Source organism: Tetranychus urticae, chromosome 3 (assembly GCF_039701765.1).
Source record: "Tetranychus urticae isolate SD_2017Ah chromosome 3, NJAU_TeUrti_SD_1.0, whole genome shotgun sequence".
NCBI lineage: Eukaryota > Metazoa > Arthropoda > Arachnida > Trombidiformes > Tetranychidae > Tetranychus > Tetranychus urticae.
This window is the reverse complement of record NC_142960.1, coordinates 10,219,448-10,242,542: the sequence shown is the minus strand read 5'-3', so window position 1 is coordinate 10,242,542 and position 23,095 is coordinate 10,219,448. Positions and strand designations below refer to the sequence as shown.

Genomic DNA, 23,095 nt, shown 5'->3' with positions numbered 1-23,095 from the left:
TTAGTCAGTATTTTGTTACACAGCTAAATATCATCAACATTTTAACCATCACCATCAGTGCCATCATCATTAACATTATCATCTTTTTAGACTCTAACTGGACTAAATCAAATCATTTTTGACCCCATTCAACTCTCAATGGTCCTACCCTAAATCATCAACCCATAAATAGTTACCCTAATTGTTATTTAAAATCTAATCATTTAAAACTCTTCCATCTAACCAAGGTCAGGTTGTGCCTTACAAACATAACAACCTTTATTTGTAAAGTATCCATTACAATGTATACCAGAATTTATCAGACGATTGTTAATTTTACCATTCGCCTGAGAAATCCTGTCTATACTTTAATTATCATTGTAATTATCAATCTAATTATCAGTCTCACGAGTTTAACAGGAGACTTAAATTGTTTGTTATTTAAACATGAACAAGATTCGCCTCCATTTGTTTTTCAATACTAAAATGGTTCATCTGTTGACAACTTTCAATACATTTCTTTTTGTGAATCCACTTTTGCTGATAGACCAATTTTTCAAATTAAACAATTGCTTCTGTCAACATGTTTTAGGCTTTTAATTGTTTCAATGTAAGGTCAATGTTGGTGTCAAGATTGTTAATTGTATTGTTTTCTCAGCTGTTGAGTGTTGACAAATGATATAAATAAATACAATAATCATGACCAGTTTTTTTTCTTCTTGTCCACAATAATACATCAATCTTGCATAAAACATTTCTTGGTTCTACTTTTATTTTCTGGTTCTCATCGCCTTGTTTCTAATCATTGGTCATTTACCTTTAATTTAATTGTCTTATTACATTTCAACAAACAATTGTCATCAAATGGTGATTTAGGTGCTAATTTAAAACCATTTTGCTTCACATAAGGTAGACTACTAATGGGAAAAACGTTACTGTTTTAAATTGTTTGCTTTTGCTTTGCTTTTTCGCCAACAAAGTTAAACTTTCAAATTTTCTCTTCATCTAATTGTTATTCTTATATCTTTTTATTGTTGAATAGATTATATTTCTCCTGTTTACCTGTTATCAATTAACAGAATGTAAACCCTACCTTAATACAAGGCGATTGTCGTTTGGTGAACAAATGACTTGGAGATTTGGCGGATGGAAACCAATGGTTCCTACATCAAATGGATTAAGACCAGAAGATAATTTATCAGGATTTGGAAGTTTAAGCATCAGCAATAACAATGATAGTTTAAATTTAAATAATAATTTAAATAATAATAATATTAACTCTAATAGTAATAATAATAATGCCAATTTAAATAGTAATTTTAATAATGTTATCTATAACCATAACAATAATAGTGCCAATGGAGTTGTCCAATCTGGACGAAATGCAACTTCAAGTTCAAACAGCAACTTGTCACCTCAACGAGGTTCACCTAATCCAATTGGTTTATCTTCCTCGGCGCCATTAAAATCTTCCTTAGTTCTACCAGTTCCAACCTCATTGACATCGGGTTCACCTTTGTCATCCTCTCAATCTGGATCTCTAGCCGCTCCTGATTCATCTGAATCCCATTTATCACCCAAATACCGTAATCTTGTTGATATTGAACAAGTTAAAATGGATGACATGTTTGGTAAAGGTTTCCCAGGTTCATCAGGTCCGTCAAACGGTCCAGCTTCTCATGGATTATATGGACCACCAATGGGTCACAGTTTTGGTAAACCCGGTTTTGGTTATCCTGGTTTTACAGGTATACACGCCTCTTCATTGAAAGGGAACGGACCTCTTCTTCTGCCTAGACATTTATCATATCTTGGTCGTGGTTTACCAGTTCCTGGCTCTCACCTTGGTCCTAGGCCAAATCGAGTTGAAGGTAAACCAATGAAAGACGCTGAGCTTCATGCTTATCGAATGATTAAACAGTTGAAAGAAAGAGGACGAGATATAAGGAAAGATTTTGGTATTGTTGATGCATTCCCGGTTAATCGTGGTCTTTATCCTAAGGTCACTACAGGAGAGGGGGGTAAACGATATGTTACAGTTCCAGTGGCTATTGAAACTGATCATGACAAGGTTTTGACCCAAAATGACATCAAAGATATTGAAAAAGAGGTTTTGAAGATTATTCCTGAAGTTGAACATGGTTTGGTTGAAGGTGCTGTCAAGGATGGAGCAAGAGTTATTGAATTAAGGCCAGAAGGAGGATCAGGAGAGAAGGGCGGACGATCAATTAATCGACCCCCAATAACAGTAACATCTCCTTCATCAAATGGTCGCATTCCGGGTCATTCCTCAGTAATAAGTGGACCTTCTCCAATCATTTATGATAATTTAGCTGCTAATCCAATTAAATCAAGAATATCGTCAATCTTCCGTCCCCTTCTATCTAAATTCCGACAGCCTGGCCGCTCACCTCCAGCATTTGGTGGAAGTGATCCCAAAAATCTTAATGTAATCCATTTAATTGCTCACCAAGAGCGCCTTCCATCAATTGTTCCTGTCGATAGATTAGCACAACGTCCTGACATGTCAAAAAATAACAACGGTAATCAAGGAGGACATCATCAACAAATGAACAATCAACGATTCCCAATGGCTCATGGTCCAATTAATCCTCCAATGAGCAATTTACAATACAAAATTATTCATCCTCACAATAATAATCAAGGACAAGGAAAACCATCATTCATCGAATATCATCCCGGTCAAGGTTTACAAAATGGTAAATCTGGAGAGCCTCAAGGTTCTTATGATCAGGAACCAGGACATGTTAACGGTCCCCATCAATCACCACAATCACCTCCTTATCAAGTTATTGAAGTTCCTCAAGGTTATGATGTTTCTCCAGACCATATAATTGAAAATCAACCTCAAGTTGTGCCAATCGGTCGAGATCAATTAGTTGACTTGAAGGCAAATCAATACAATCAGGGTGACGAATCTCAACCTAACCATGGCCCAACAAACTACAATCAAGGTTCACCTTCCGGACCATCTGAGTTTAATAATCGACCTACAGGCAACGAAGGTTACTCTGAACCTCCTTATCCAACAACAGGATCACCAGGTTATACATCTGGAAATTATGAAAATGATGAAAATAAACAAGACGGTCCATCTAACCAAGCTTATGGCAATAACAATAATGAAAATCATGGTTACGATGAGCAACAACCTCGTCCACAAGACAATTATGATAATGGTGAAAACACAGGAACTGATTATTCAAATCCATTAGGACCCGAGTATAATTTAAATGCTCATTCAGGACAAATCGAGAGACCAAACAAAGATTACTCGCAAGAAGAAAATGATGAAAATAGAGGAAGAGTTAACGAAGAAGAAGATAAAGGTCACAGACCCACAATGATTCCATCAGTTGATTATGCTGAGCCTCCTAAAATTGAGCTTCTTAACGGAGCGTCGCCAGATTTTTCACCTAAACCTTACACAACTCCAAGTGAATTAGACACCAAAATGTTGATAAACTTAATATCAAACCAAATACCTTCCTTAGGTAATGTCTTGAAGGACGCTGAACCCATTAAGGATGGACCTCAAGCCAATTATGGAGATAATCATCAACAAGGTTATGGGCCAAATGATCAAGGACCAGCATATGTATCATCACCATCATATGAAGGCCAAAACGGGGATAAAAATTATAACAACAATGGAGAATCTTCTGGTCAAGATTACGGTTCTTCTGGTAATCCTAAGGAAACATTCACTGAAGCAGCAGTAAATCCTAATGAACCTCGATTTGGAGACAGAATCAGAGGCCAAGAAGTGGTCTATGCCAAAGCTGAACACTATGATGATCAAAATTACCAATCAAATTCACACTCATCACAAGGAATTTATCCAGATAGCAGCAACAGTCAAGAGGTTCGTGTAAAGAGCAACAGTTCAATGGAAAACAATGAAGAAACGACCGATGAGTAAGTATCAGCATATGTTTTATCATATGCTTCTTTCATTTTTGCAAAATAAAATGAGTTTAGGGAAAATATTTTTTTAATTTCTATTTGATTAAAATTTTTATTAAATCTTCCACAATCTATTTAAGAAACGTTCAATTACTCCTTTTGTGATTAACAAGACAATACAGTATGATTTATAATTGGAGAAACTAATTTTAAACCTTTTACTTTTACTTTCCAGTGAAACTTATACATTTGTTAAGCTTGATAGCCGCAATGAACCCATCAATGGGAAAGTGATTTTTGGTGATCAATCAAATAATACTTCAGACAAGTTGGAAACAAGTGAATCAACCCAACAGTATCATGCCTATCATGGTTCAGCTGATCACGTTCCACCACCAGGTTACATTAAATTATCGGACAAAGAATTTAAGGAATTATTTAAAGATGCTGATATCCATTACTCTAAAGATGGTGAATCAAGTGATCCTCTGTCTTCATCACCATCGGAAACATCACCATCTACAGTAGCCTTGAAGGGAACAATCGATAAAACAACAGTCGATGACAATTCAGAACCGACAACTGTTAAATCAACTGAAGAAAATGAGCAAAAATCTTGAAAAGACCATACTCATGATACAACTATCGTCAAGCCTCACAAGTTGACAAATCAACTCAAACTTACAGTCGCCAATACATCATTTTGATCATCATCTTCATTATCCATTCCTTTAATTCAATTTAATCATCAGAATCATCCTCATCTTCACCCTCTTCATCAAAACAAACCTTTCCATTACAATTCTCGAATCAAACTCGTCTCCAATCCATAATAATTGTTATTGTTATCTACGTTTGCTTCACTCTTATTAATTTTATCGTTTTTACCACGATTATTACAATTGATTGTCAAATTTGACCAACTTTACAATCTGAAACTAAAAATTAATTGAATAATCAGACTTTTGAAACTTCCAAGTTTCTTAAGCTATAAATGTATTATTTATAAAATAAATTTCAAGTTAAACATGGAAACAATGAGCTCTATTACTTATTCGGACTCTAATAGTTTCATAAAACTTTGCAAATGTTCAAGAATAAGATATTTTGTTGAATTGATTTAGATATTTATCTAAAATCAATTTAAGGAGAAAACTTTCCAATATTTCATGGAAATATAACCCAATTTTCACAAATTTTGAAACAAATTACAATCATCATGTTGTGTCTTCGAATAAAGGATTCTAAGGCTAAAATCAACGCAAATTTCATGCACTTTTCAAATACAGTGTTCACTTGAGTCTATTTCATTTCATTTCACCTTGTTCAGGAATAAGGACACCGATAATCACAAACTGATCCACTTGATCATTTGCAGAGTGAACCTGACCAGCTGCACTCGCAGTGAACTGCCTGATACGGGTTCCACGACTGTATACAAAAATGAAATAATATTACAAAAATTATTGAAACTTAAATTGAATTAAAATGAAAGATGAAAATTAAACTAATAGGAAGTAAATAATATTATATAAAATAAATTGAAGAGATGTCTTTTATGAGTTTGCTATTACACCAGGCTAGTGAAAAATTTAATTCAATCAAAAATTTAGCTGCATTCGAGTCCATGTGATTCTGTATTTTTATGAGATTGTCTAGTTGATGTCCAGGTCTTGGTTAGGTTATGTCTTAGGTTGAACAGGAGATAAAACCAGAGTTATTTTTGACTAAATTTAAGTTACATGCAATTCAATTCGGATTTCATTGAGGCAAAACTCTAATGACCCCTAAAGGAAAAAGGGTAGAAAGGGCTATAGGGAAATAAAAAGACTGCACTAATTGTTAAAACTTCAAAATTTAATTGTTAGTGTTTCAGAAAAGATATTGATTGAAAAATTATTGCAAGAGCAAATATCGATATTATTAATATTTTATTGAAAAATATTTGAGTGAAAACAATTAGAGATCAAATAATTTTTGTTTCACTGTATTGCTATGAGAAGTTAGTTTTGGCACAGTTTTGAAGATATTTAAATGAAAGATTCAGGCAACGACTCTAGAAACGACAAAATTACAGTATATTTAGGCTTTTGAAGATTGACCAAAATGTAAGCTAAACAGAGTTTTAAATGCCAATGCTATTGTTGGAAATATTGCGGCAAAAATATTGATAATATTTATTCAAAAAAGGTTATTGGTGAAACACTGGAGTCAAGTGGTGTTTAAAATTACTTTAAAAACTCAGAATTTCTGAATTGTACTGTTTTAACAGCATGATGAAAAAACTAATATCGGTATTACAGGTTTGATTGAACCAAGATCAGGTCGAAAAGTCTCTGAAATGGCTTAAAATGTTAGCTTACAGTTGTAATAAGTTTTGAATATCTAGTGATAGATGAACTGAAAATTTTCTTCGGTCAAAACTGATACAGCTATTACCAAGAGTCATTATCTATTCTTAATGAATGCATCATTTCAATTCCAATGACAAATATTTAATAAACAGTCAAAATTTGTCCAATTTTCAAAGACCAATCCTTATTATAAATCCAATCAATTTATACCAAAGAGTAAGGCAAAGAGTTTACTCTTTGGAGTAAGGTAACTTTACTCTTTGATGCACACAAAGCTAATTTAGCTTACTAGCGCCCTCATTGGAGCCGTTTTGTCAACATGAAAAATTTGTTTGAGGAACTCTGTTCGTAATTTTTTGAAAGTCCCTTTGTATGTTAAGTTAACCGGTTTGGATATTGAAGTCTAGTGAGAAAATTGAGCCCACATTTTTACTTTCCATCAACTAATCATCTATTTATTTATCATGTAAGTATTATTTTCTTTTTGGTTGAGTCTTGTCTATTAAATCGCTTAATTTTCATTGCAGGGCACCGGCTCGATCTCGAAGTCGAACAAGGGAAGATCGAAAACGTAAAAAGAGTGAATCCAGTGATTCTGAGTCCAGTGGAAGTGGAAGGTTTGTAGATTAAATTACATTTCAATATGTCATCTTTTCTTTCGTCTTTGTTAATTCAACAGTTTATTAATAATTTTTTTATACCTAGTTCCCGATCTTCAAGTCAAAGTTCATCTTCAAGTGGATCAAGTGGATCAAGCTCATCATCAGACTCTCGCAGCCGATCAGCTTCTCGTTCTCGATCTCGATCACGGTCTCGATCACGATCACGATCTCGGTCACGGTCACGATCTGCTTCATCGTCTAGTTCATCATCGCGATCAGCAGCTTCTGGAGGTGACAAACGTAAATCACCTGCTCGCCATCGTAAAAGCCCGCCCTCACCACCTAAGGGATCCAAAATTCATGTTGGACGGTTAACAAAAAATGTAACCAAAGACCATATCTTAGAAATTTTCAGTATGTATGGACCAATAAGAAGTGCTGATTTACCTCCAGATCGGATTCATCCCCACCTCTCTAGAGGATTTGCTTATGTTGATTTTGAAAAAGCTGAAGACGCTGAAAAATCAATCAAATACATGGATGGCGGACAAATCGATGGCCAAGAAATAACTGTCAGTCTTGTTTACGCTCAAAAACCGCGCAATTATGGTGGACCCATGATAAGGAGAGGTGGAGGTGGTGGAGGCGGCCCTAACTGGGGTCGTCGATCAATGCCACGACGGAATAGAAGGTAAGTTTCATCTTAATAAATATCGAATAGACATAATTTGCATTGACTTCATTTCCTTTTCGCTTTATCTTTCCAGATATTCCAGATCTCCTCCTAGATATCGTCGTAGTCGCACAAGATCAAGGACACCACCTCGTAAACGCCGTGGATCTTCATCTCGCTCATCTTCTCGATAACATCGTCTCACATGAAACAAACTATGCCATGGATTGTAGTAAAATTAAACGAGCATAACTTTAATTTTCCCTCATTCAACTCTTTTTTGCTTGTATTAATTTCAGTTCCGTACAAATTAATTATTCCTTAATTGCGTTCACATCATGTTTGTATCGACACATCTTCAATTTATTCATAATAAATCGATTAAAATAATACTTACGAATAATTCCTATCTTTGTTTTTGATAAAATCGTGCAAGTAAAACTTGAAATTTGGCTAGTTAAAGTTACAAGACAACTCGATAGATTTAATTACTCTTTACAAAAATAGTAAAATTTTAATTGTACTTTAGCCTGATTGCTTAACTTTTTCAGTAAGGTTACTCTTAAATTTAGTAAAAGGCGCCGAAAGGAAAACCTCTTCATGTAATACATTCATGATTTGCTATTTGTTGAAAGACGTTATGAAATTCTGACAATAACCGCATAGGTGATTAGTTGACCATGATAATGCACTTTTTTGCTTGAGATGATTAATGAACTGGAAACAGTTCTTACAAAAGAAAAAGAGTAAATTCATTAAATAAAACGGAGAAATGAGTACATTTTAATTTCATAAAATTAGTTGTTCCCGTGTGTTCTTGATAAAATTAGAAAAAAACAAATGACCAGGTGACTATAATTCATCCTTTCTGGGGTCAGCTTTTCCTTCTTTCTCCTCTTCTTCATCGACCTCCTATTGGAAAAAAGTTTGAAATAGAAAGTGATTAGAAGATAGTTCAATTTTTTCGTAAGTAGTTGCTTGAAACATAAAATAAAATGTAAAGGGAAAAGATGAAATGAATTAAGCATGAGCAGGTAATTAAAGCAGCATTGCAATTAAGAGTGCAAAATATTTCACATAAGAAATAGAGAAACCCAAAAAGTGTTAATACTTTTAGATTGTCTCATTCGGGATTAAAATCTAATTGGAAAAGATTAGATGGTTAAAATATTAATATGAATGAAGATATCTGCACTCTTATGAAATAATCCAGAAATAAGATGAAAATTAGTAAACAGTAGGAAAAGAAATGTTAAAATATTAGTTATTAGATCAAACCTCTTTTTTAGGACTAGCACCGAGTTTTCCACCGCTATCAATGAATTGGGATAATCCCTCTAAGGTTCTTTCCCCATTGAAATCCAACACCTTGGGGTATAAAGGGGTCATCGGGTTGAAGGGCAAAGGGAGCGTGGGAAAGAGCACCATAGCAAGAAAAATGGAAAGAAGGATTGAAAAAATTAGTAAAAATGGTACCTCTTGAGGAGCTGCACGACCGTATTCGCCATTTGTATCGATGAATTTGCTAAGACCATCCAATGTGCGTTCACCATTATATTCAACAACCTAATTATCATATTTAACTCAATCATGTTAGTTTGATGGCATTTAAAAAGATTATCAATTCATAAATTATGAACAAATGAAGACAAAAGGTGATAAAATAGGATGAAGATGTCTATTCTTTTTTAGTAAACTATCAATTTTACCCTCAATTTGCCATCACCGTTATGAAAATCATGACTAAGGATTGTTTGTTAGATTGTTGATAAACTATGGTGTTAGTATTTGAATGTCTTTTGATCAAACCCTGTATCTTACCTCATTTGTATCTTTTTTGAAAAGTTTAATTGTTGGGAAACTGTTGATTTTAGTGTGCTCTAATTCATTGGCAGTAGCATCCATTTTGGCGATGACAACATTAGAATTGTCCTTGTACTTTTCCCCAAGGGCATCATAAATAGGCACCAATTGTTTACAGTGTCCACACCATGGAGCATCTAATGGAATAAAACAAATAAAATATAATTGTCAATAAATTAAAAGCAGGAAGAAATTGAACATGGAAATTGAATATGTGCAAAATGTTTGTTCAAGTGTGACAAAAAAATAATGCTTCAGTAGGGGAAACTACTCAACTGCCCTCAGTATTATCATATAATTAAATATGGCTGAATCTAGCATAATGAGCGTCTGGATGCAAAAAGAAAGGCGACTACTTACAGAATTCAACTAAAACATCTTTACTCTTATCAAGAGCGACTTCATCAAAGTTTTTACCAACTAGCACTTTGACTGGATTCTTGTCCCAATCGCTTGGAACATCTTGTGTCAAGAGATGTTTCTGTAAAAAAGTAAAGAAAACAGTTAAGTTAACAAGATCTAGGCTTTGGGAGAAAGAATTTTCCTTTACCTTAATTTTACCGTCAATAACACCTTGAACGAATGACAAAATGCTTTCTTCAGTGATGTCAGAGGTTTCAGGCTTGTATTTGATCATATCTTCTTCAAGGCGGATCAATCTCATGCCAGGTGCATCTTCAATTTTAAGACCGAAGAAGTCCATGATTCTTTCATGATCTTCAATGTCAGTGTTGATAGTGACAAAAAGAACCTTATTCCGGAATTCTTTGGCAACCTTTCTGAAAGCTTCGACAAGTTTCTCATAACTACTTGCTTTCTTGCTGAGGAATAACAAGTTATGGAACTTAATTTCTCCTCCGAAAATCTTTTGAGCAGTCTGTAAGGAGATAAAGGAAAGAAATGGTAAGTAATGAAAAAATTGTGAACTGTGATCTGTTCAAGTTGAATGAGGATGAAGAAAGCAAGTTCATTGAGGCAAAAAAGCAGAAGGGTAAGCTCACCTCATGACTAAAGTCAACAACAAGAGGAAGACTGTTAATGGAGATGAATTTTTTAAGGTTTTCTTGGGTGATATCTTCAAACAGATCATTTCTTTTCTCGTCAAACTTTTTGAACAAAACAACACCATCTTTGGAAACACTGAATTCACCAAAAACAGCCTCAGAATTGGTGATACCGAATGGATGATCATCCATTTGAGTAGCAACCTCTAAGAAAGCTTTGGCGGCATCACTTTCTTGATCTTTGAAGAAACCAATGATAGCAACTTCAGCAGATTCCTTGAGTTTGTTTGCATCTTCAACAGATTCAAGAGTAACGGCTGGGGGACCAGTCTTTTTCTTAACCCATTTGAGTAAATCGTCAGCAGTACGACCACCATTATATTCAGTAGGTTTACCATTTCGGAAGAATTTAAGAGTTGGATATCCTCTAACTTCATACTTTTCAGCTAAATCAGTTTCCTCTGTGGCATCAACCTTAGCTAAAAGAATTTCTGATCCTTCATTGGCAAGACTAGTAGCTGCCTTTGCATATTCAGGAGCTAAAGCTTTACAATGACCACACCATGGTGCATCTAATAAATAAGAGCAATGATAAATATTCAAAGAAAAAGTAATTTAAAATAGCGATTCATGGATTGCCAGCAAAAAATTGCCAGCAAATGACACGCCATGACACGATGGCCATTGTAGACAGCTTTATCAAAATCTTGACAAAAACAACAAAAGCCACTTGCCATTGGAAAAATAGCAAAGAAAACAAATAAAGATGGCATAAGGTACTTACAGAATTCAACCAGGACATATTTATTCTCAGAGACAACACCGTCGAAATTACTTTTATTTAAAACTAAAACATTTTCTTCCTTTTTAACGTCAGCTGAAGAGACCAGTGTGACTAAAAGGGCAATAGAAAGTGAATAGTGAAAAATCATGTTGATGTGTAACAACAAGAAAAGTTAAAGAGAAAGGAATCAAATTTGGGTTTAAATTAATATCAAATACTAATGACAATAAATGAAGAACAATGAGAAATAACCAGTGAACACTAATAAATCACATGAAACGAAGTTTAAAGTAAAAAATTAAATCAAAAGAGGGTTAACGGCGTACGCCGGTTAGATTTTCAACACTAAATCCTCAACCAAATGTAAAAAAAGTGAAGAGAAGAAAGCAAAGCAACGTCACCATAAAGTTTGGATCCGAGTAGGATCAAGTATTGACTATCGACTACACCTTTAGATATGGATTGTAAAGAGAAGACAATTGATTGGTTAGTGACAAGTTTATTGTCATCAATGTAATAAATTATGCCTGTAATTAGTTTTGCGTAGACTCTTCTGCAACCAATTTACCATTTGCGCAAATAAAATAGATGCAATAGAATACAAATGTGATTCCTTTTTTTTATTGAGTATCTGATTCTATTCCTGATCCTGTCAAAAATTTTGGATCCATTGAGAGTTAGCCACCATGAAGGAAGGAGAAAAGCTGTTGAGGCTTCAGCCACTGATGACGAGGATGAAAAGGAGGAGAAGAACAAGAACAAACAGAGAAGCCGTGGAGCTTCCCAATTGGCTAAACTCAATTTCCTGATTGTCTTCATAGACCAACATCTAAACTTGTTTCAATCTTCTCTGTTGACGTTGGATGCTGCTCGCTGTCTTCTGGTTTTTGCTTTCGTATTTATACATCATCATCATCATCATCATCATCTCTTTCTCTGTCTCTTTCCCTCAACTTCTTTCTCTCATGATAATTCTTATTTTCTTGCATCATCATCCTCACCATCTTCGCCATCATTCATCCAAATTGACCAGGAATAAGCTGTTTCCAGAATAGATGTATGCTTAAAAGCATAATAAGGACTCTCCCTACCTTTACATATTACGTGGTGTTTGATCATGATGTTAGTTGCATTTTTATTCCCAAAGCTGATGTGGGTTATTACAAGAAAGAAAGAGATTACTTTCAATTCTAAGTAGGAAGCAGTTCTGGTTGTAGGTGTAAAATATTGTTTACAATCTGTATTACAACCCGTAAATTTGGATTTCGTTGGTTTGCTGTTTTTTTTCTGCTATCAATGAATCTCTGAAGTTCATTATATTCATTTCTTCTTCAATTTCTTCCCATCACATCACTACCAATCTATGCTTCTACACACTCAGAGCCCATAATTTGTTGAGAGTCTGAACAACTATGTTACTGTTATTAGCAATAACTTATCTTTAATTGTTTTTAGAGAATCGTTTTTCTTATTCTAAAGGTTTTATGCTACAAAATGTGATAACTTTTGTTTTGCAAATGTCCCCTGATTATCTTGAACAAATTTCCTCTTCTAAAGGATGTCTGTCTGAAGAGTAGAAGAGAGCTAAACACTAAATTATCGAGATAACAACAAAACAGATAATATTCATATTTTACACCATTGAATGAAAAGTTAATGTCTTATTTGTTGGGCAATTAGACTATTATTTTCAAAGAAATTTCATCCACAATAAACATATGATTTGAATGAAATTGAATGCAATAACACCCTTTAATAACAAGTAGCGTAACCAGAATTGAAGTAAACAGTAGATTAAACTGTCATTGAACTTGCTTTTATCAAGGTTCTCACCGGAAACGTGTTTTGAGTAGTGATTGAGAAGAAACGTTCAATCTTATTTTACCATCTCTCCACCATAATTGTAACAACTAGCAAAATACAATCAGTCCAATAAATCATAATTGTATACCTGTTTAGTTTCAATTCAAAGGGAAAGTTAATTGTTAAAGACTAGACTAGAAGAGAAGGCTGACTTCAATGGCAACAAGAAAACAAATCAACTTTAAAATTACTACAAGAGTTAATCATTGATCAACTTTAACAGTCGTTAAAAGTAATTATAATCAATTGGTTACAACAAACTTACAAGCTTGTTGGCTTTGAATACTGTTTCTGATTTTTGTGTTGATAATTGGCTTTAAACTGTGAGATTTTTTCCCCAATCATTGCTTACATTTACAAGTTCATATAATGACAAACATTTCATTGCTACAGCTGTTTAATCACCATTTAACGCAAGAGAAACAATTTCATTTCCTAAAGTTGCTTGGATTTAAAGTCAGTTTTGATTACAATTTAAATATGACTTGAACTAGACCAAATGAAGAGCTGTTTATTTGGTTGTGTTAATCGATGGAACAATATATTGTTAAATTGATCAAGATGAAATTAGCCTTGCCTAACAAAGTCTAATTTAATGTTTTGGTTTATCTTTGATGAAATTGGAGACAAAAAGATGAAGAGAAATACAATTTTGAATCATTAAAAAAATACTCAAGGACATTTTTGAAGAACCATGATGAGCAACGATCATTCTGATGAAGTTATTTTGCTGTTTCAAATGACTTTTTGTTTTCACCATGAGCATATTATTGTTGATGATTTATTCATTTTATAACAATGGTCTAAATTTAATATGCTGATAGTCAATGTTAGATACAACAAGGTCCAATCCAAGATGAAGCCATTTTTTTACTTTGATAGATTTAAAATGAAAACAAATGATCGACGTTAAAGGCACTTGAAATTTGAACATTTATCCTTTCACTGCCATTTCACCAATAGACGACTCGTTTCTGTTGATCCAATCGGTTTACCCCAGATGCCTTCGCGTCGTATTTTGTATATAAAGTCATCGTAACCACGACCTTTGCCGTAAGCAGGAATTTTTAAATATTTTCCGTTGTACCATACTTTGAGCCAAAAGTATTCCTCCCAAACACAACTATGGAATGGTGTGAAATTGAAATTCATTTCTTTTCCCATTTTTACTGTTTCAATTCCAAAAGCTCGAAATGGATTTGTAATTCTGATTTGAACATCGGTTGAGGTTTGATTGGCCACAACAATCTTTTTGGCTGAAAGAGAAAGAAAAATAAATATTGGTTAGCAAACTGTTGAATTTATGATGTAGAGATGTGATTAGAATAGCTTTCATGATAAAGAAATAAAATAAAGTCGTCAGGATTAATAAAGCAATTAAAGAAAGGACGAATGATATTTGATTAGTTGAAATATCATAGCTGATTTCAACTCGAGTTACTGAAAAGTAACTAAATTATTCAAGAAGTTGGGTTAATCTATTGTTTTGCTTGAAAGGATTGCTTTTTGTTTTCAATAAATAATCGGGTAAAATTGGGTGCATTAAAATATTTACTTTGATCTGGAATTTTATGAAAACTAAATTATAATATTATGATATTATAATAGACTCTATGAGAGTGAGAATCACTTCACAAAGATTGACATGACTAGGTGATCATCAGAAATTGAGTGTTAGTTTTGAGTAAGGAATAGATAATAAACATTTACATTACCTGACATTTTTTTGGCAAAAGTGGTTATTAGAAAACAATATTTGAAAGATAATTTTTGGTTGAAACAGTTGTTGAATTAAAAAAAAACAAAAAGTACTCAGATTACAGACAAGTTTGATTGTACACCATTGACTTGTAATTATCGTAGATAACTTTCCAAGGAGTGGCTTGTATTATTTGATGATAAGATGGTAAAATGAAGACAGGTAAACGAAGATGGTACTATTGATGAAGAAATTTTCTTTATCCTAAAATGGGTTGATATTACATTTTGCTCACTGGTAAACTCGAGGTGACTTTTAGCTCCAAACGGTTGTAAAGGTATGATAAATTGTTCAGCTCCGAATCTTTAGGTTTACAATTGAAGAGAGTAGTCAATTTCAACCATTAATCGGGTATCCAGTGAAGGGTAGGAAAAAAAGTGAAATGGCGATGATGTTGAAAATTTTTAGACTTGATGTGTGTTTGATATGAGTAATGGGTAAAACAAAAGGTGAAATAGTTAATATTTGATTGCTTTACTAACAGTCTTCCAAATAGTAAACAAACAAAATCACACAATGATTGGTTGATGTTGGTTACAGTTGCCAGTTACATTAAAACCAGAGAAGATGAAATTTAAAACCACAAATGTTGATGAAACTCACTAAAATGTAAAAAAGAGAGAAAAAAACCAAGATGTTAAATGAGATGGTGGAAAAGATGACGCTTGAAAAGTGAGAGTAATAAGACAAGTAAAAATATGGTTTGTTATTTAAGTCAATCCTTGTTGAACGGTACCTTGATATAAAATCTTAGCAGCTTACCTAAAAGATAATTGTAAGGTAAATATGATGATGTTTTCTCTGTTGCATATCAGGTTAGTAGGTCAATTCTGATTAATCCGATGTTTCAAGGGTGTGTATTGATGATGCAGGTCTGAAAAACAAGAAGAAAAACGCAAATTTATTTAAAATTGACGAAAAGCTAGAACAGATTAATTAACAAGGTTGACTTACAAACCTCGGTTCACGAAACAGCAATTTTTGACAGCAACAATCAGAAGATGGCATTTACCATTTGGAACTCACCTCTTTCTGTAATTTTCCAGTTATTATTATTTTAGTGATCAAGACGGTGAAAGTTTTCATTCTATTCACATCTCTGACTGAATCAAGGTTTTACGTGTTTTCAATTTCACTTTTAGATGCCCACAAGATAATGGTTTGCGTGGTCATACTTTAAGTTTAATAAAAAAGAGAATAAGATTGTTGAGCACAAAATAGTTATTTAAAGTTTGAAAGACCAACCAACCTTGGTTAAAGTTAAACCATTGAAAAGCACTACATGAAATTGATCGTTAATGATGTGACTGAAGGTGGTGATAACATTTCAGGTAATAAAGAAAACCATATTCAATAAGTGATTTCCTGAATGGATAACACTATCTGAAAAATTCAATAATTGTTTACTTAATTTCATTGTGAAAATAAACAAATGATTTTCAATTTTTATTATTTCTCTAGTGCCGCCATCTCTTGCTGTACACAACACATTCATCTGATTGTGATAATCGTTTGGTTACCTAAAATTAATCAGACGTTTGCAGATTTAAGTTTAACTCATTAGCTTGATTGATTGCTGGGTTTAACTATGTTGATTTTTAGGATGATTTCTTAAATGGTTTCAAAGAGGAGACGTTAAAATTTGCTTCTCTATAATACGGTTCAGTGCCTGTTGAATCGAGAGACAATTCTTGGAAACAGAGATTACTGGAAACGCGATTTGTATTGTCCAGTGATCCGATAAAGGTAATTTACAAAGTGATCTGAATATTTTTTGTTAATCCATTTTAAATAAGTTTTTTTCTTTGCATTTCAGGTTTACAGGTATTTTAACTTGGAGTCTAAACCGTTGTGATATGGTCAGCCTGAAGTAAGAGAATAAGAAATTTTTTTCATAAACATTACATGATCAAATTATTCTTCGTTTAGATCATGTGTTTACTAATTTAAAATTCATCTTCGTGTTGTATCAGCTATAATTGTAAGTAAATTGTGGTGATTTGGAAAGAAAAGAAAGTGTTTTCTACTAGAAATTGTGGCAAAGAACCTTGAGTTTTTTTCAAACCCTTTAACATATTCAACTTCAGACATTCACTTCAGGTATCAAAATTGGGGTTAATTAAACTTGATTTCTCTCCGAATCACCTATTCATTTTAGATGAATCTTTAAATTGTAAATTTGACCTTGCTTAAACATTGTTTCTGGAACTGCCAAAAACCGAAGTCAGTTCATTCAAATCAGGCTTATCAGGATAGAGTTTCCAACATCTTTAAGGATAGGTTATTGATGAGCCTGGTGTCATTTAATAATAGCTTTGAATGTCCCAGATTGCCTAATTTGAGTCTAATTCATTCCATTCTAGATGACAATTAAACTTGGATAGCTTAATTGGCCATTCATTAAAAATTTGCTGTTGTCCCCCGCAGTTGGCCCAGTTAAAGGAGTCTACGTTCCTGTAAAGTACACTTTAAGATCTTACTTAACCTTGGATCTTCTGGTTTACATCACAATGTCGTATTACGTGTTAAACCCAAACGAACGATATAAACAAGTTAGGAGAGCCTCTATCAAAAATTTTATCTGAATTTAATACTGTTAATTATCTCACTCCGATGGCTGGGTTTGACTCAACATACGTAAGACGAAATATGAAAGCTGTTAAATAATTGGCTGATTGGAGAAGTAAATTACAAAGTATGGTCAGCTTGAGATTTCAAAGGAAAAAAATGCGGTTTGTCAGTTTTGTTTATTATCTACAATGAAATCTTAATCAGAAACATTATTCTGAGCATTATATCATTTTGCGCACAACCCTAATCGTAGTTTTTATTATTCGTTATTTGTCAAACTTTTCAACTTGGCCTCGCCCCTTCAGTGAACAAGATTACTTTAAAAACATCAACAAACAGGGAAAGATCATCATTTTTATTCCAGGCTAACATCTTCAACTTTATCATCAAAAGTAATTTCTCATTCGAGGATCAGTCTAAATCTTGAGCAGAAGTTAAATTTGACTTTCAGTTTCTTGTGAATTCCAACTTTACCTCATTATGGGCATAGGTGAACCAATCGAGTGTCGAGCTGCTGTCCTATGGAAATCCAAGGGACCTTTAACCATTGAACAGGTTACCGTCAAACCTCCAACTGGAAAAGAGGTTCGGGTTAAAATAGTTGCCAGTGGTGTTTGTCATTCCGATTTGATCGATTATGCTGAATCGGGTAATGCTATGGGCGACAGTTTGTTTCCTTATATACCAGGGCATGAAGGTACTGGAATCGTAGAATCAATTGGAGAAGATGTCACCAAAGTTCAAGCTGGAGATAAAGTGTTTGTCATGTTTTTCGGACGTTGTGGTGAATGCCCTGATTGTATCAGAGGACTGGCCAACTACTGTATGCCAAGTTTGATGAATGCTCAAATAACGGCTGGAAGAGATGAGCCACCTTTTTCAGTGAATGGACAACCTCTTTACCGTTTTATTGGTGCTAGTACATTTTCAGGTAACTTTGTTTATTTAGTCTTTGTACAAGTTTCATTGGTATAATTTTGATAATTTTATTTCTATTTCAATCGATTTTTTGTTTTCCTTTTCACCAGAATATACTCTTGTTGAACAAGATCGTGTGGTCAAGATAGAAAGAGATGTTGACTTGAGAAGATTATGTCCACTTGCTTGTGGTGTACCAACTGGTTATGGTTCAGCTGTAAATATTTCGGGCATTACTAAAGGAACGAATGTGGCAATTTGGGGTTTAGGTACTCTAGGACTAGCAGCTGGTCTCGGTGCATCTCACCGTGAAGCTTCAATGATCATTGGCGTTGACTTGAATTCAGATAAATTCAAAGTTGCTCAAAAATTTGGATTTACTCACTTTGTTAACCCAAAAGAACTTGAAGCTGGCAAGACAACTGTTCAAGCAATCAAAGAATTGACCAATGGTCTCGGCGTTGATCATACAGTTTGTTGTGTTGGAGCTACAGTGGCAATGAAAGACGCTGTGGATTCACTCGCGTTGAAATGTACATCAAGAGCTGCATTGGTTGGTTTACCTGTTCCTGGCGCTGAACTTGCAATCCCTATAACTACATTCCTTACTGGTGTCACCGTTACTGGTGGACTTTACGGTGGTTTCAAACATGAAGATATCGATGGACTTGTGGGTCTAGCAGAAGAAAATAAGATTGACCTAGATCAATTTATCACCTCGCAAAGGACATTGGATGAAATCAAGGAAGCATTCGATGAACTTACAGCCTCTAAAGTCCTCAGAACTGTAATAATAATGGATCCCACTTACTCATTTTGATAGACCTCAGTAACTTACCAGATAAATCTAGATATGAATATGAATGATCTAGAATGTTTATTAAGAGGACTTTCCTCGATTTATTTTATTCTACTTTTCCACAAAGCACATTAACCGCTAGTTATTGCGAATGATATTTCTGGTTGCTAGCAATAGTTATTTGCATGGGTTGGTTAACAGCCCCATAGTAAGATGAATGAAATAATTAAATTCAATTTTTGGCTAAATCTTATCGATGAAGAAGATATCAAATTTTTTAACCCTTAATTGACCAATTGTGTTTTGAGCTTTTACTCACATTATGTAAGCTTTTTAATCAACTCTTGCTTGGTGATATGATAGTGAATACACGAAGGCGAAGCTCGAGCATTTAACCATCATATCATCTCGCAATCGTTGTTTAATTATACTAATATTATATATTTGGCACTTATTATCAGATTGAACATAATTTATATCAATCCACATTTATCATCAACTTGTCACAGCAATACATGCAGTAACCTGGTTATAACCAATAAAGTTAACACTTTTACAGTGTAATTTCAGTTAAGATAAATAACTAGAGAAGAAGGAAATTCGAAAGGATTGTTCAATCCTATACTTAATTGATGATAAAGTTATGTCACTATTATCAGATAATTTTGGCCTAACACCAAGAAACTTCCTTCATAATTGTTAAATAAACCAGTTGACTAATCTCAATGATCTATCAGGTTTGGGTTCAAAACAGCAAAAGTCAAAATAGCAAAAAGTTAATATCAATGATCAATTCTAATTATAAAAGTTGTTTTGTAAGTTTCCAAAGAACTCAATCATTTTATAGTTTCAAGCAGAAATGTTTTAATTTGACTTGATCACGATATTTTTTACTTGAATACTAATATAATACTTGAATAATACTTGAACTATTTCATGTATTTCATTTTTAATTTACTCATCTGATGTTAATAAAGTAAATTGGAATGAATGTGAAATATTGTTTACAAATTGACGAAAAAGAAAATCAAATCAATGTTCTGCTTGGTCTTTAATTGTAACATCGTAAAATGTTAACAAGAACATTTACAAAAAATGGCCGGGTAGAGATAACTTTCGCGCAACAGGTTGATTGAAAGCTATGAAACCAATTAATTTAAAAACGATGTACTGTTCAGTTTGCGAGAAAGTAAGTCTATCTCTGGAAGTTGAGACTCTTTCAGTGAGGCAATGACATCCGTAAGAATTTCTTTGAAATCTAGATGATGGAGGCCTTTATCTCGATAATTAGTCACATAGTGACTGTTATTGCTATCTAAAAGGCTTTTAACGATAGCAGCTTTTTGTTTTGAATCGGAAAGAACTTGAAGTGATCTTACAATTAAAGCGATGCCTTTCCTTACACTGGCTATCTTCTGATTAATGTTTTCACTTTGTTCATCATAAACGCCCCTGAAAAGTTGATTGCAAAGATCGGATCGCCTGTTAGCATGAGGCACTCGTTGAAATTCTGGAAGGGCACCCATCTTTTTATCCTCTTCATCTATTTCCAGCATAAGTGCATAGAGCTGTTCAATATCCAATAATAGGCGACGGAACGCATTCAATTCTGCTCGTCCGATTGGTGTCATTGGTCTGTCTTGGCTTGGATCAACAATTTTGGTTGGGTGCTTTGGGTCAACATCTAACAATTTTCGAGGACATTTCACATTGGAGACTTGAATCTTTCCCAGAGATCCTTCAAACTGTACCGGCACATATTCGACTTTTGTACTATCGTCATTTTTTCTTTCCGGAATAATTAAAGCAGGAACTTTTGATCCGTTGTCTCCTTTTTTAGCTTTAGCAGCAGTTGCCAATTGTTTTGTTTTAAAAGATACGAAATAAAAATCTTCTTTATAAGGGTTTGTGAAATTCAATGCACTATTTTGAATTTTTATCAGCCATTCTTTATTGCTTTGAGTCATTAAGCCAGCGTACTCATCGTCGTTGGAACTCCTATCGTGATGCGGGTAACGTGTACCTGGTCGAGGATAAAACTGTCGGCGTTGATGAGCGAATCGTTGATGAAGCTGCTGTAAGTGTTGCATTTGATGATGTTGAATGAACGATGGATTGGGAATAGGTCCAGGTAAGAATGGCAAAAATGGGGCTCGAGGTATGACCGCAGGTACAAACTGTTGAATAAGTGGTCTATTTCCTGGCATAAATAGACTACTGAACAATGGTTTAGGGTTGATCGTTTCATTTGATGGAGATACATTAGTTGAACTAACGAGTGGCTGGACTGGCTCGGGCAAAACTCTCCTTTCTTGGTTACTATTTGTTAAATCTACACCAGGAAAAAATTTATTCAAATTATTGCCAGCATTTTGAACAGGTTTTGTCTCAATTTGGGTATTATTAGGATTATCATGCAACAGATGTCTTTCTAATTCATCTAAGGTCATTGGTTTGAATGGCTTTCCATTAGAAACTGATTTTTTTGGGTCAACATCAGCTGATGGATGGGAATTTATCGAGCTTGGTTTTCCATAACCGATCGAAGCTTGAGGCTGACTGTTTTGGTCATTCGAATTTACATTTGTAGAAGGCTGAATATTAGGTATGAAACCACCCATACTGAAGGGGCTCCAACCACTATCATTGTTTTCATTTTTCAAATTACTTTCTGAAGCTTTTGGTGTAGATTTTTCTGTCGAAGTAGAATTTTTACGATTGTGGTCAGAGTTTAACAGCATAGCTTCTAAATCTTCTGCTCTAACTGGTCTTTTTATAACAGGCCTGGAAGGAGAATTGTCATCATTTTCAATTATTTGTCGCGGTTGATTTACTGAAGATGATTCAGCAGGTGCACATATAGATGAACTTACAACATTGGCCATCATAACAGGTGATGTCATTTGAATATTAGTGTTATCGTTATGAGAAAATTTTGTAGATGCAAGATCAGTATTCCAAATTGATTCTGTTGATCTAATTGGTGCATTATTGAAAGGGTTTTCCAATGAAGTTTTGCCGAAAAAATAGCTGTTTGGGCTCATTTTTTGTCTACTATTTGCTTCTGGAGGAATTGATCTGGATGATGTAGACAAATTGTGCATTCCCTGTTCAATGGTTTGACAGTCCAGAACTTTACTCGAGTCGAAACAGGGAAGATTGTTTTGATTTAAAAATTGAGACGAAGATGAAGATGGAGGATGAGGGGAAGGTGATGTCGTCGTGTGTGGTTGATTATGCATGCCTGATAAGCCAGCAGGCGATTGGTATTGAGAAGGCCCAGAAACCAATGAGGCCATTTTTTCATGTTGTTGTTCCCAATCTTCGTCGAAGGTTGCAGCTCCGAAAGTTTCATCGTTAAGAGCATCAAATTCATCAGCATCTTCAGGAGCAATTGCAAGGTCGTTTGAGAGGCGATCCATTAATTGTTGCCGCCTTTCTACCCAGGCCGGATTGGAACTGGAGTCATCTGAGTCCAATAAATAACCAGAAGATCCTTGTTGAGGATTATTGTGAAAGGTGTAGTCATCTACTTTATCAACTCTGCTCATTATGGTAGATATAGAATTAAAATCACAATAGTGGAATAAATGGAATAAACGATAACCAAGCAAGAGCAAAGGTAGACACAAAAAATGGTTGGAAAGTGCTCTAGATGGGAATAAAATTTAAATGTTGAAGTACAATGGAACCTAGAAAAAAAGAAAATATACAAACAAAATTCAAATTAAAACGAAATGGGAATACACATGAAAATAAGCAATCTGGCAAAAAAGCAACTTACTTGTTAAGAAGGTCAATGATAAATTTAAAAATCTCCTTTCAAATTGTTGAATACCAGTCACAATTGATGAAAAAATATCACAAGAAAAGTAGACTAGTAATGATTTAAGATACTAAAAATCGACAAAAAAAGGACAATAAGCGAGTCAAATGGTCAAAAAAGTGCTTCCAAAACAAATGTATTTGTGCTTACTTTTATTTTGCAAAAGTATCGAT

At 34.1% G+C, this 23,095-nt stretch overlaps 6 protein-coding genes and 1 non-coding gene across 12 annotated transcripts; 4 read left to right on the top strand and 3 right to left on the bottom strand.

Moving 5' to 3' along the window:
- Nucleotides 1–305: 305 nt before the first annotated feature.
- On the top strand, nucleotides 306–4,944 carry LOC107369638 (uncharacterized). 4 transcript variants are annotated; one of them, XM_089268959.1, is made up of 3 exons: nucleotides 306–589; nucleotides 1,022–3,918; nucleotides 4,142–4,944. In XM_089268959.1, the coding sequence occupies exons 2-3, from the start codon at nucleotides 1,106–1,108 to the stop codon at nucleotides 4,524–4,526; spliced, it is 3,198 nt and encodes a 1,065-aa protein (XP_089125085.1). In that variant the 5' UTR covers nucleotides 306–589; nucleotides 1,022–1,105; the 3' UTR covers nucleotides 4,527–4,944. The 4 variants fall into 4 exon arrangements, with proteins under 4 accessions (XP_089125085.1, XP_015793094.1, XP_015793095.1 ...); XM_015937608.3 differs by having other exon boundaries at nucleotides 306–855; XM_015937609.3 differs by lacking the exon at nucleotides 306–589 and adding an exon at nucleotides 600–888.
- Nucleotides 4,945–6,635: 1,691 nt separating this feature from the next.
- Nucleotides 6,636–7,938, top strand: RnpS1 (RNA-binding protein S1). The gene is made up of 4 exons (XM_015937594.3): nucleotides 6,636–6,726; nucleotides 6,788–6,877; nucleotides 6,966–7,553; nucleotides 7,630–7,938. Coding segments are annotated over exons 1-4 (780 nt in total). The 5' UTR covers nucleotides 6,636–6,724; the 3' UTR covers nucleotides 7,730–7,938.
- A 357-nt stretch (nucleotides 7,939–8,295) lies between these two features.
- Pdi (protein disulfide isomerase) lies at nucleotides 8,296–11,516 on the bottom strand. 3 transcript variants are annotated; one of them, XM_089268954.1, is made up of 7 exons: nucleotides 11,187–11,516; nucleotides 10,400–10,974; nucleotides 9,949–10,275; nucleotides 9,759–9,879; nucleotides 9,357–9,535; nucleotides 8,814–9,101; nucleotides 8,296–8,447 (listed from the first exon to the last, which is right to left on the bottom strand). In XM_089268954.1, the coding sequence occupies exons 1-7, from the start codon at nucleotides 11,332–11,334 to the stop codon at nucleotides 8,388–8,390; spliced, it is 1,698 nt and encodes a 565-aa protein (XP_089125080.1). In that variant the 5' UTR covers nucleotides 11,335–11,516; the 3' UTR covers nucleotides 8,296–8,387. The 3 variants fall into 3 exon arrangements, with proteins under 3 accessions (XP_089125080.1, XP_015793077.1, XP_015793078.1); XM_015937591.3 differs by having other exon boundaries at nucleotides 9,012–9,101; XM_015937592.3 differs by having other exon boundaries at nucleotides 8,814–8,903.
- A 2,024-nt stretch (nucleotides 11,517–13,540) lies between these two features.
- Nucleotides 13,541–15,238, bottom strand: LOC107369627 (uncharacterized). Its single transcript, XM_089268957.1, has 2 exons — nucleotides 14,765–15,238; nucleotides 13,541–14,305 (listed from the first exon to the last, which is right to left on the bottom strand). The coding sequence occupies exons 1-2, from the start codon at nucleotides 14,769–14,771 to the stop codon at nucleotides 13,992–13,994; spliced, it is 321 nt and encodes a 106-aa protein (XP_089125083.1). The 5' UTR covers nucleotides 14,772–15,238; the 3' UTR covers nucleotides 13,541–13,991.
- A 1,204-nt stretch (nucleotides 15,239–16,442) lies between these two features.
- On the top strand, nucleotides 16,443–17,410 carry LOC107369625 (uncharacterized). Its single transcript, XR_016199689.1, has 3 exons — nucleotides 16,443–16,554; nucleotides 16,605–16,678; nucleotides 17,172–17,410. It is a non-coding gene; the product is annotated as an uncharacterized LOC107369625 (transcript).
- Nucleotides 17,411–17,738: 328 nt separating this feature from the next.
- Nucleotides 17,739–19,344, top strand: LOC149093336 (alcohol dehydrogenase class-3 chain L-like). The gene is made up of 2 exons (XM_089268955.1): nucleotides 17,739–18,310; nucleotides 18,408–19,344. The coding sequence occupies exons 1-2, from the start codon at nucleotides 17,860–17,862 to the stop codon at nucleotides 19,115–19,117; spliced, it is 1,161 nt and encodes a 386-aa protein (XP_089125081.1). The 5' UTR covers nucleotides 17,739–17,859; the 3' UTR covers nucleotides 19,118–19,344.
- Nucleotides 19,345–20,128: 784 nt separating this feature from the next.
- Nucleotides 20,129–23,038, bottom strand: LOC107369623 (uncharacterized). The gene is made up of 2 exons (XM_015937590.3): nucleotides 22,881–23,038; nucleotides 20,129–22,788 (listed from the first exon to the last, which is right to left on the bottom strand). The coding sequence occupies exon 2, from the start codon at nucleotides 22,645–22,647 to the stop codon at nucleotides 20,248–20,250; it is 2,400 nt and encodes a 799-aa protein (XP_015793076.2). The 5' UTR covers nucleotides 22,648–22,788; nucleotides 22,881–23,038; the 3' UTR covers nucleotides 20,129–20,247.
- Nucleotides 23,039–23,095: the final 57 nt, after the last annotated feature.